Source organism: Anser cygnoides, chromosome 4 (assembly GCF_040182565.1).
Source record: "Anser cygnoides isolate HZ-2024a breed goose chromosome 4, Taihu_goose_T2T_genome, whole genome shotgun sequence".
Classification (NCBI taxonomy): domain Eukaryota; kingdom Metazoa; phylum Chordata; class Aves; order Anseriformes; family Anatidae; genus Anser; species Anser cygnoides.
The window spans coordinates 45,579,460-45,591,916 of record NC_089876.1 but is presented as its reverse complement, the minus strand read 5'-3'; the positions used below and the strand labels follow the sequence as shown (position 1 = coordinate 45,591,916).

Genomic DNA, 12,457 nt, shown 5'->3' with positions numbered 1-12,457 from the left:
TTCAGTGTAAAAACTGGCAAGTTTGTATTCCTGGCCGGCTATGTCTGTAGAGCTGTCTTCATGTGAAGTGACCTTCTTTGTCCACCAGCGTTCAGCATGGCTCCTCCTCAGGTAGGGCATGGCAGAGGGAGGGGCTGAGATGACATTTGGTGGCAGGTCTTGCAGCTTACATTTATCCATGGCCAGTTTAGCCGACTGCAGGGTAAGAGCTGAACTCTTACAGCCAGGGGAGAGCATCGGCTGCCTTCTTGGTCAGAGGGGGAGGCCACTGACAGTACCTAAGTTGGGGTGTTTTATTTTTGTTGGCTCACTGGCAAGTTAACAGAAAAATGGGCACAACCCAAATTTCTGTGCAGTTGAAACTGATGACAAAACATTAATTTTAAGAGGATTGGTTGCCTGCTTTTGTTGTTAATGCAAGGTAACACATCTTTTCCTTCCTGATGGCTCTAAAGCTCTAAGGGTTGAAGGCAGGATGTTGAAGGGAATGTTTTCATCTCTTTCTGCTGTGGCTTGCAGAGTGAGCAAAGGCTAGAAAGTGCTGAATAAGAAATAAGTGCTGAATGAAAAGTCATGATTGAATTTTGTCTGAATTCTGCATGTATTTTGGCTTGGATTTTGATCAGTGCAATAACTTAATGATGCTGCTCCAGCACTGCTGACTTTGGTTGCATTTATAATGGCTTCAAGACGGGAAACAGGTGTCTGGGCATAGTCCACTGAGCAGAATGATGCACAGCGTGTTTGCCAGTGTCACTGTACACAAGGCAGTGCAGTGATTGACCCTTTGCATGGAAGAATAGGTTCATTTTGTGCTAGGTAGTGTCATTTTGTTTCTACTGATTCTCATGATGGAGTTGTTGAAGTAAAATAGTCCATCAAGAAAGAATAAGTTGCTGTTATAATAATATGTTTCTGCCTTTCTTACCCCAAGAATCTCAAAACATTTTCCAAACAAGGGAACCCCTCCAAAAGCAGGTAAGATAATTCAGTCCAAGGGCTTTTCTAATTAGGTGGCTCGAGCAGCTGAACAAGGGACTCTCTGTGAGACTATGTCCCTGGTCTTTTTCCCATTTATCTGCAGTTTGCCTGCCTCGCCAGGAGGGTGTCTGATGATGTTTCACTCCTCTCTCTGCCAAGTTCAAACTGACCCTGTCTGGCATGGTGGAAAGCATACCTTGCTTTCTGATGTTTCCAAACTTGTTTTGACCTTCAGGCCTTTGGCAGGTTTTCTTCTTGGGTTTCTTTTGCTTGTTTGTTTGCTTGCTTTTGTTACAGTATAATGTGCTGTCTGGATTTTCCTGAAACTATTTTAGATGATGGACAAGTTTCCAATGAGTACATTTTAGTCTAGCAAAGGAAAGGCTCTTGATTATAAAATTGGAAACAGTTCCTACAGGGAAAAAATGTAAAATCAGGAAGCACAAAGTGATCTTTGACATCAGGCTTTTGCTACAAGTGTTACTAGGTCTTTTCGTAAGTCTTTTGTGAGCAGCAGAGGCCAAGGGACTAGCTCAGCCTGCATGTTTGTTCCTTTGAGGTGCTGTGAAAGGGGGATGTCTTTGCCCAGTTTTTCTCAGCATTATCAGCATGCCACTTGAGTACTGATGAATCTTCAAAATACCCTCCACAGCTTTCTTTGCTTCCCTGACTGGGAAGATGTGCAGTGGTTTTGAATAGAGTCTGTGAGAAAGTAAATAAAACATGATTTTGTGTGGTTTGGGGCTGAGTTTTGCCTTTTTGGTGAGTATTCCTTGATGTGGGGGTTCTTCTATTTGGTTACAGTCAGTAGAGTTAGTTTCCCTCTTCAATGAGATTTACAATACTCATCTTTATGATGACTTCATAAATTATAAGTTATTTATTCATAACAAGTTCTAGCTGTACAGCGTGCCTGTAGTTTCACAGGTCTTGGTGTGGTTTTTGGGTTTCGGTGAAGGTCGCATAAAGACATTAATAAAGACATTAATAATATGGCTGGTTTGGTATTTAGGATGCCTTAAATCATTTTCTCCTCCTTCCCAGCATGACTGCTCAAGGCCAGTGTCTCCATTGTAGTCGGGTGGCTCATCCTGAGGCAGTCTGGGGCATCGGTCCCATTTGTGTCAGCTGCTCACCCATTCACTTGCCCCTGTGCAAAAGCACAGCTGTTTGCATGGAGCAGGGCTCAGAAGCAGCTGCTGGGTTCATTTGCCGTGTTCTCATTCATGTGTTCAGCTCTCTGTGGGTAGATGGAGATGAACTGGGCTTAGGTTTTGGGCTAGTACCATGGAAGTTGGTTCCTGCACAGCTTGCCTGCAGGAGGAAGATAGGAGATCTCGAGTCATGATGGGATGGAGAGCAGCTGATCTGGGAGAAGAGGGGATGTACAGATGGCATGTGGTTAGGAAGAGATCGCAGATGAAGTGGGTAGGGAGAAGACAAACTCTTTAACAGAAATCAAAATGGCATGGGGAAAGTACCTGGGACTTTCTACTTAGGAGCATTTGCTGCAGTTCATTGGGAGAAACCCAACAACAGCAACAACCTCCCTCTTCCTGCCGAGGCGTTGGCCATGGAGGGTTTCTCCCGCTGAGGCACCTTCCTCATCTTCCTCCAGTGGAAAGGAAGGAAAAGAAGCTGCCTTCCCATTCCAGCAGGGACGTGGTGAGCCATTTTGTGACCGGTTAATACAGGGTATTCGTGACCAAGGAGGCTCTGCACAAGCAGCATGAGGTAGGGCAAAGCGGTAGATGAGGGGAGTTGCTGCGGTTGTGTGTGGCCGCTCTCGCTGCCCCCAGTGCTGAGGCCACGGGAGAGGTCAGGCAGGATGCAATCCAGGCATTACATTAAGCCTGTAAGGAGACACTCGGGGAACTTAAGATGGATTAACCTAAGGTGTAAAGTTTAAATCATATTATTATGAAGGAGGATTAAGCTAAACTGAGCTAATGACACCACTTCTGAATGAGTATCCACACAGCGGATTCAGAGCTTTGGCTCCACGCCTTTTATTACTTAAATGTACTTACCTTCTTGAATGTCCCCATAAAGATACATGCCCCTGTATTCCAGGTGTTCACATGCTCCATTTTCTGTGAGTAAATATGCTGTGTCAGAGGTAAATCTGTGTTTTGTTTTGTTTTTTCCCTTAACTAAATAAATATGTATGATTTTAGAAATAGGGCAATATAGGATTCTGCTTCATGTTCTCCCCACGGCTGTAAGGGCATTTGCAGTGACTTGGTGGTATTTATTCTTAGATAAGGCCTTCAGTAAGGAAGAAATAACTTTGCTCATATTATGTCAATGTGCCCTGATTTCTGTGTGCTTCATCTCTCTTAATATATGAGCTGTTTCTGGGCTGTATGTTGTTGTTAGCCTCATGGTATTGGGTTATCTGATGTTAGCATCCACATTTTCCAAAAGCTCTACACCCTCTTGTTTTACGTTGTGTGGATTAAAATCTAATGCAAAGTTAAATACTGTAAAATCCCACAAAATGCTTATCTGACGTTAAACAGTCATAAACCGACATAATTTGTAGTTAGTAATAACTTGTAAATAAGTAATAAATCAACTAAATTGATTTTCAGGAAGGAAACTGACTTGAAATTTTACAGCTTTGATGTATGCTAAATAAACTGCTTAGTAACTAGTTCTGTGCATAATTTTATCTCTCTACAAAAAATACCATCAGGTCTTCCTTGAGGGTAGACTAGAGAGATCAATATTTGCAAGTAGATAAAGGACTAAACATTTAAAAGGCAAACAAAAAAGCACGCGAACACATAAAAACTGACTTTTACCAGAATTCTTCTGTTTAAGCACTCATCGCCCATAAAAGCAAAACAAATACAAAGAAAAACATCAGCGATCAGATGTAAAATGTCACAAAATGTGCAGTGCAAGGTAAAAAAAAAAAAAAAAAAAAAAAGGTTTGAGTCAGGAGACTTCTAGGTTAGCTGTCACAGAGAGTGTTTTGCCTCACTGTTTAGTGAAAGCATGAGAAACCTGAGACAAAACCTCAAAATGTTTCATTTTATTTGCTGTGTGGCTTGTGGTATCAGCTGAAAGCTCTGGTGCTTCCCGTGTCCGTGGAGGTCAAACGGAGGCAGAGGTGGTGGGAGCTGCTTCGCGTTCTGAGGCCGGAGAAGCTGTCTTCTGTGCCCGGGAAATTAACGGTGGTTGTTGTCTTGAATCCTGCTAGTCCTTAGGCTTCTGAGGTGTAAATTCATCCATATTTATAAAATACAAATGTCCCTATGGCATTTGCCTTTCAGCCTCACTGTGCATCCTTTGGAGCCTCGCAGGAGAGGTCAGTTAGGAGCCACGCGTATCGGTGTCCCAGAGCTGGATTTGGTTGTTCTGAGCAGAGGGAGGGGAGCAGAAGCAAGGAGATCACTCCCTGGGGTCTTTCAGGGTCTCACTGCGTGTTAACAGCATTAAGAGTGCGAGTGGCATCTGCAAGTCCTCTGCAGCAGCAGCGGGGGCTTTTCTCCTTGTGCCTCAGTGGAAACAGCAGCGGATGCTGCTCTTCTGAAACTGAGGGCCAAGTGGTATTTCAGTCAACATTCAAAGGCTATTTTCTTCCATTTGTTTTCTTCCCTGCAGTCCATGATGCACAATAAAAATAAATAAACATGGCATTTACTACTACTATTAAAAAAAAAAAAAGCTGGAAGTTCTTAGTCCCAAGACAAGGGTGGAGCGGGGGAAAAGTGTAGAGCCCATATAACAATGGGGAGTCCGTTTTATTAGTATTGAGGAGGAAAATAAAATCTGCTCTGGCAGTAGTGAAATAAAACACCAGGAAGATTACGTAAGTCTTTGTTTGCACACAGTATGATTCTTCTCTTTCACCAGCCAATTTGTGTATTTGAAAAGCCAGTTGCTTGGTTAAAATAATTAGCTGAACTTCATCCAGTTCCTCAATTATGTGAAAAAAATGTTTGCAGAAATACAGACAATTGTTGTTGAGCAATTAAAATAATAAAAAAAGTAGTGGTCACTGAGCAATTATAGCACCTCATCTAAATACCCACATGTATATCTTGCTTTCAGACTGAGACTGGCAATTCTCAGTGACTCTTTGCTTTAACTCTTGTGGTTTGGGATAGCATATTTAAAAGTAACAAATTCTGCCTGAAATTTGTGCTGGATAGGTTGGGCTGGAGCTGCCCGTGAGAAGAGTTAAGAGCTGAAGCTAAACGTATCAAAGTATATTGAAAGAAAAAAAAAAAGTAAACTGAATACAAGTCATGCACCCTCATTATTTTATGATGTGACATGTAGAAACCTGTACTAATGGCCAAGATCATCTTATTATATACTCCTTCATTCATACTCAGATGATTATTTTGGAAAAATCATACACAATTTTTATTGCATTTCAGTGTTTGAATACGAGACTATTGCAATAATTTGTCTAATAATTCCCTCAAGGCGGTTCAGCGTAGTGCATTAACAAAAACTTCAGTGGCTGGAAAATCATTTCTCCTTGTTCCTGCATGTTTGTCCTTGCAGCTAGACCTCATGTATTTTCAGGCAAAATAGTAATCAGAGATTTTGAACAGAGGTTTCTCGGGAAGGATTGTGAGAGTGCTGCTGGCTGATGCACTGATCGTCCCAATAGCTTTTGACTTCAGCCTCCTCAGTGGATATGAAGGCAGTAATGCAAAGTCATGTGTTGTGCTTCGCTTTTGCTAAAACGCTTCCCCATTTTCCAGACCCACCCGCTGTATCTTTGCAGGACTGTGTCGTTCAGGCAGATGAGAGTCGCGCTGTCTGCTGGCACGGTGGCGACCTGGATCGCCAAGCTCTGCTGGCTGGCGGACCAGGCGTGCATCAGCCAGTGGAGCCCTTTACCATGGGTTCTCAGCGCAGCTTTCTGCATCCTTGGTGGCTGTGGCCGAGGCTGTCAGCCCTCCTCCACCACTCTTGTCCCCCAGTTCATCTCCCCACCAGACACTTCCAACACCCATTTCCACCCATATGTGGACAGATCTGAGGTGTTTCATCAAAAACGAGCGCAGGATCCCGTGTTGCACTGGCTCTGACCCCGCTAGCAGGCTCATCTCCATGTGCCAGAGCAGAGCTGAGCAAAGGCTGGCAGTTCCAGCACACCATAGCCACGTGCGGTGGCGTTTTCTGCCAGTGCGGGAGCAGGCGGCTCCCCGGGGCTGGCGTGACTCCAGCTGTGTCCCCAGCTCCCTTACCTGACCTGACCTGAACTTTGTGGCTGCAGTTCGTCTTGCTGACCTCCGTGACCAGTGCTTGGTTTCCAGGTCACGTCTCTCTTTCCTAATGCTCGGGCTGCCGCGTACCCTTTTTGTCCTCACGTGTTTATCCTCTGGATTTTATCTTTTTTCTCTCTGCAGGGAGCGGATGCGCCAGTCTGCTATGTTTGAGCTGTGCCAGGGGATGCACCAAATCAGTCTGCAGTTTGTTCGCTTGCAGCTCAGCTTTGAGGAGTACACCATAATGAAAGTTTTGCTGCTGCTGAGCACAGGTAAGTTAGATTCGTAGTTACATGGGAATACTTGAAAATTTTCCAACTCACAAAGAGGTGCAGTGGTTTTAAATGGTGTAACTAAAGAGCCAGATTGTTTCCAGCAGGGCTGCGGGAACAACCTGTGTATATGTCATAGATTTACCAGCAGATCTCTCTATCCATTAGCACGGGAAGGGTCTTTGTACTTTGAATGTCTCATGTGGATTGGAAGGGCAGGAGTGGCAGGACAAAAGGCTTTGGCCCCCTTCTCTATATGGCAATGGCTCGATTCAGCCAGGTATACCAAGAAAATGCAACTGCTGCCTTGTCCTGCACTCTGGGGATTCAGGATAAGCCCTGACTCGACACTCAAAGCCACTGGTTTGGGTGACTTAACAGCACCTTCAAGATCAAAAGATGTACCGAATTGAGAGTGGTAAGCCCTTCTGCAGTGCTCTGAAAGTTTAATAAATGACAGTGCACGCTTTATTTTTCTCTCGAGTGTCATGCTTTGAGGTTTTTTAAGATAGGAAATTACATCTCGGTGTTCATTACAGCACTGTGTAGCAATTAGCAGATCATTTGATCTTCTCATGCTAAAAATATTGAAAAAATCCCAGTCCCAGTACAATTGTAGAAATACACAGGCAGTTTGTATGCTACTTTTCCATCAGTCTCAATGAAAAAGCCAGTTAGTGTAAACAAATTTTCTGTCCGTATGATCACGTTCCTTTTTTTGTGGGATTCACTCAGTGCCATCACCACGAGACAACCTATCAGTCTGACTGAGGGGCGTTCGTGATGTCACCTCAGTGAGCTCACCGGGCAAGCATTCCCCTGGGGGAGTGAGGCTGGATGTGGCCCTGAGCAGGGATGGGAAGAGCAGGAGATCAAAGGGGTTGCTGCCCTTACGCTTGCTTTCACTTGCAAGCTATCAGCAGCGAGAAGCAAGCCCAAGGGTGCCGTCAGCAGGGCCAGGGGATGCCCGGGCTGTGGCTGCACGGAGCAGCTCCCAGTTGTCGGTCAGCAGAGGCCAGCACACTCTCTGAGATCCTGTTGTCTTCTCCCACCGTGTTGTCACCCCACTGTCCGCCCCAGCAAGCTGACAGAAGAAACAAATCTCAGGCGGCAGATGTCAGTGACGCTGGAGGGCGCGCTGCTGGAAGGCTCTCGTTGCCAAAACCACTAAAGGACTTGAGAGTGGGTTGATGCAGCAGCTGATGCAGATACCCAGGAGTGTCCTGAAGCCCCAGCAGTGGCATGGGCACATTGGCTGCAGGCGGAGTTAGGTGCCTGTGAAGGGGTCTGTGGCATCCAGCCCGGACGAGTGGCAGCCCCTCCAGGCGAGGCGGTAGGACGGGCACTTTCTCCTCTCCGTCAGACCTCGCCCGTCCCACCCTGCCAGTAGCGCTGCGGTTAAAGTGCTTGCCTTTGAAGGAGGACGTGAAGCTACAGTTCCCGTCCCGGCTGGAAGGGATTTGGATCCACTAACGGAAACCTCCTGGGGCTGTAAGTTTCTCGGCTCGGCTGTCTGTCTCCCTCCCTCCCACTGAAGCCACTCCTGCTCCCCAGAGTGGGGCAGTGACTGCAGGGGAGAGATGGCACTGCAGGGCTGACCCCATGTCCCCCTGCTGACACGGAGCTTCTGGGACCTGACGGTCTTTCAGGAAGCATTCATCAGTGCTTAACTTGATGTGCTTGGGGGATTTAGCTCCCAAAACGTTCTTGAGAGCACGTCTGGATTGGCGATGTGGCCCTGCTACTTGTTAACCAGCCCTAAAGGGGGGAATATTTAGAAAGAGAGCCTAAAGGCATTCTAAAAATGTGGCATCCTTTCTTTAAGATAGGTATTTATTATTCTGCCCTCTTGAGAGTGTTAAGTAATGACTTTAGTTATTCTGTGAAATCTGCTAGGCAAGATCAGCCTTGCCAATTAACTTTGTTTAGCTGGTTCCCTTTGAAACACACACGATGGTCACTAGAAGACCTACTAAAAATAATTTGTTTGGGGAGAATCGGGATATTTATGTTGAGGGAGAGAAGGAGGGGAGAACAAAAGAAATTAAGGCAGTGATAAAACCCAGAAAGTGCCATGTGAAGAGCAGCAAACCTAGTTTCTAACGATTGCACCTTGATATAACATTATGACAGAAAACACCAGGTTCGTTTTCATTTTTTATTGAACCATGTGATGAGCAGAGTACAAGTTATTTTGAAACTTTCATGATGACCACATCAAGGAAGTTTCACTCCATTTACATGTGGAAGAAACCACACATTACAACTCAATTGTTTTCTTGCTTTCCACAGACCATAGATTTTGGGAACTTGCCAAAAGCATTGCTGCATTTAATAAGTAAAATCAGAAACACTGGGCAAACCTCCAGAATTTCATGTTTTGCTTGAGTTCTCTTTATTTGTGGTCTTTCTTTCTGTCTTAATAATCTGGCTGGGGTGACGGTATAATAATTTTCAGACAGAGCAGTTAAGATGCGTAGTAGTAGACAAAGAGTGGCTGTAGCAGTCTTAAGCAGCATTTAGGAATACAGAATTGTGTTAAAGGAACTGTAAAGCCCATGCATTTTGTGTAAGGGCCACGGTATGCTCCAAGGGCTTTACTCATTTTGATTGATGTCTCTATATTCATTTGGATTTAACTGAATTGGCACATCTGCTTCAGACAGTTTCTTTTTTCTGTCAGCCGAGCGACTGAGATATTTGGCATCTCGAATTTAAAATCTAAACAGAAAAGAGCAAAGGCAGTGTTTACCAAGTGGTGGGCAGGTTGGAGCTGTTACCTCCTAGGCTTTTTCTAAAGATTCCTCCTTGTGCCCCTGTAGAGCACTTGGTGGTCGCAAGTCCTTGCTGCTCACATGGTGGTAGAGCTCCTCCTTGTTTCCCATTGCTAAATTGCTCTGGTAGATACTGGTGACAGAAGACAACTGGTGCTTTTTCTTAAAGCCTCTCCACTTGAGCAATTTGGGTAGTTGTTACATGCTTATTATGTGATTACAGTGAGATAGAAGGCAGTCTACAGGATTTCAAAGAGAAGGGAATGGACGATCAAGACAATTTCTGCCAAGATGTTAAGTCAGAGTAAGCTAAATTGGAAGATCACCCCTTTTTCCTCTCCTTTTTTAATAAGTAAGTTCCCATTCAGTTTACTCTGACATAGCTTTCCAGTTCACTTAGAAAATAAGCTCACTCCTGTCCAGTGTAGTATTTTATTTAATTTTCCTTCCTTGGACTAGAATTAAGAGACATAGAGTATAAAAATATTTGATGGTTAAGCAATACTCAACCAATACAGGTATTAAAACATCAGAACATTTTGTGTAATGTTATTAATAACCTCTTGAGGAGTTTCCTAGAGCCCTGATCCTATAAGCTATTCATCTTTTTTTGCAGAACCCCCTAGAGTGCAAGAGTATTTGCAGTCTGTAAAGAAACCATGTATTTGCTTTTGTAATTAGCATTGCTGAAATCAGCTGTAGTAGAAAGTATCAAAACTCTAGTTTTAGCCCATTTGTGAAATGATTCATTTTGCAGATGCACACTTTGACAGGACACCAGAAATGCTTGTGTTAAAGGCTGCAAATGTGTGTCTGGTAAATCCCTGGGTCAGGATGCCTGTTTGGAAAATAGTCTTCTGTTTCACGCAGAATAATGACTCTGTTTGTTCTAGGTGTTATGCAGACGCTTACTAACACTCAAAGAAATTTTAGATGGTACTTGATGTCACTTGTTCTAGCATTTCCACACGTAACGGCTGTAATTCTTCCCCTCCTCCCCTAAGTGTGGGAAATCATTCAAGAATGATAAATCACATCTTCAAATTCTAAAAAAGTATTCTTGATCCATCTGGGTTTTTTATGTTGTTGTATGTGTGTGTGGTTGGGTTGTATTAAAAACAGGTTCAGCATGAGGATAGCATGTGTCATATTTCTAAGATGCTGTCCTGTGCCTCAGCTAAGCAGTCTGCAATCACAGCTCTGTAGAGGATGCCTGAATCACTTGAAAATCTGCATGATGTTGTTGATTCCGTACCAATGTCTGTAAAATTATGGACGTTACTTCAAGGTTTAATTCTTTCATACATTAACTAGTGTAACTTTTTAAGTATGCACATCAAAAGAATAAGCAATACAGTTAATATTAATATAAGACTGTCTTTTTAATGACAGTTCCCAAGGATGGTCTCAAAAGCCAAGCTGCATTTGAAGAAATGAGGGCAAATTACATTAAAGAACTAAAGAAGATGGTAACTAAATGTCCAAGTAACTCTGGGCAAAGCTGGCAGAGATTCTACCAACTGACTAAACTCCTTGACTCCATGCATGATGTAAGTATAACTCCTCAGGGAGTGCAGACAAGTTAAGCAAAAATCTCTCCATTAAGGTAAACCAGTAGATTTTAATTGTGCTAACTCACAGGGAGAAAAAAAAAAATAGAAACCGCAACACATTTTTAAAGGAACATCTGAGAGAAGTTGTTAGCAGACAAATTGAAGGACAATTGCCAAGTAAAATAAGAAAATATAAGTCATTAAGGGCTGGGTCCTGCTGCCTGCTCCTCTGTTGAATGGTAGTGTGTTCTCCAGTGATTCACTGAAGGTCAGAGGCTATTCAACAGGAGAAATGGTGTTAGCTCTGGCGCAAAGTTAGACACGGTGCGAGTGCACCACGCAGAGTATCCCTGAGTCACATCTCGCTGAAAGGTGCTGGATTAGTGTGTCACGCATCTAACATGCCTGGTGTGCTGATAAATGTTGAATTAATTTGCTGATCTTTTACAGCTGGTATTCTAATAATGATGACTTTAAAAGATATTTTTAGACTTTGAAGCCATCTTGTGTATTTGAAGCTTTAACTGAGCTTTTCAAGGATAAGATGCACGGTATTGTTAGGTTGTTATTACCGCCCTGTCTCATTCCAGTGTGAGGTGTTTGTTTTGTATGCGTCGGGTGTGAGATGTAATTAATGACATGGGAAACTAAAAGTTTAGTCCCGAAATGACAAGGCTATTAGTGCTTCAGCAAAAAACGACTCGGAAGGGTTGTGGTGGGTGCCTGGTGCTTGGGACCAGCTCGTGATTTCAGAGCAGGTGTCTAACATTGAGCTGTTGAGCTGGGAACAACCTGTTTCTGGCCAATAAAGTGGCAGGTGCAGAACGTTGCTTCTCCAGGCGTGGAGAAGCATCCCACACCCTCCTTCAGAGGAAGCCAGTGGCCCAGCTCTGATGTTCTCCCCAACCTGAGGGGTCTCCAGTGCCCCACGTGAGTGCACATCCTCTCTGAAGCTGTGCCACGGTGCAGCGAGTGATGGGGGGCTCTTGGGGCCAGAGATGGAGCTTTAGTCAGGTCTGGGTACAACAGAGGGGTTGTCCCAACAAGCAGAGGCTGAAACATGGTAGCACGCAGGGATGACTTCCCAGTAACAACTGGTAAATGGCAGCAAAGGAAGAAACTGGTCTGCTCCATCCTGGGTGGGCAGGAAAGTAAATTTGCTGCGTGAAGGAACTACAGCACTTGCTTTCAGAGCCTGCATATAAATGTACTTCTTTGTACTCGACTTAAATTTCATTTTTGTAGAGACAGTACAGTACAGTGCACTTCAGGTCAAATCTGTATAAGAGCCCGAGGTCTGTTTACAGAATGTACATATGGAATTATTTTTCAAATATTGTTCTGTTGTTCATTAAAACATTGAAAATCTTGGTGGGAGGCAGGGAGAGTATTATTAGTACTGCAGTAACAGCTCATTCTTCGGAGATCGGGTTTCACTTGCTCTGTGCCAGCAAAGGAAGTTGTAGTGTTTCAGTGGAAAGAAAGGGGATGGGTGATAAAATCATTTGCAAGATGTTCACATCTGAACCTCAGGGCAGTTAACAAACCCCTGCATTTAGGTGGTTTTCTAACCCTCTTGAGAATAGGTAGTGTCTAGGATTTGGTTTTAGGTGGATGTGTTTGTGTGGTGAAGGTGACGG

The 12,457-nt window shown here is 44.0% G+C and overlaps 1 protein-coding gene across 4 annotated transcripts in view; it reads left to right on the top strand.

Annotated features, from left to right (window-relative positions):
* The window catches only part of NR3C2 (nuclear receptor subfamily 3 group C member 2), a 203,827-nt gene that overhangs the window by 180,088 nt on the left and 11,282 nt on the right, over nt 1-12,457 (top strand). For 3 of the 4 annotated variants that reach the window (XM_048071804.2, XM_048071803.2, XM_066996051.1), the window contains 2 exons: nt 6,360-6,490; nt 10,657-10,814. In XM_048071804.2, coding sequence (XP_047927761.1) covers nt 6,360-6,490; nt 10,657-10,814 — 289 coding nt within the window. The remainder of the gene's footprint in view (nt 1-6,359; nt 6,491-10,656; nt 10,815-12,457) is intronic. The other variant, XM_048071805.2, reaches the window with a different exon arrangement.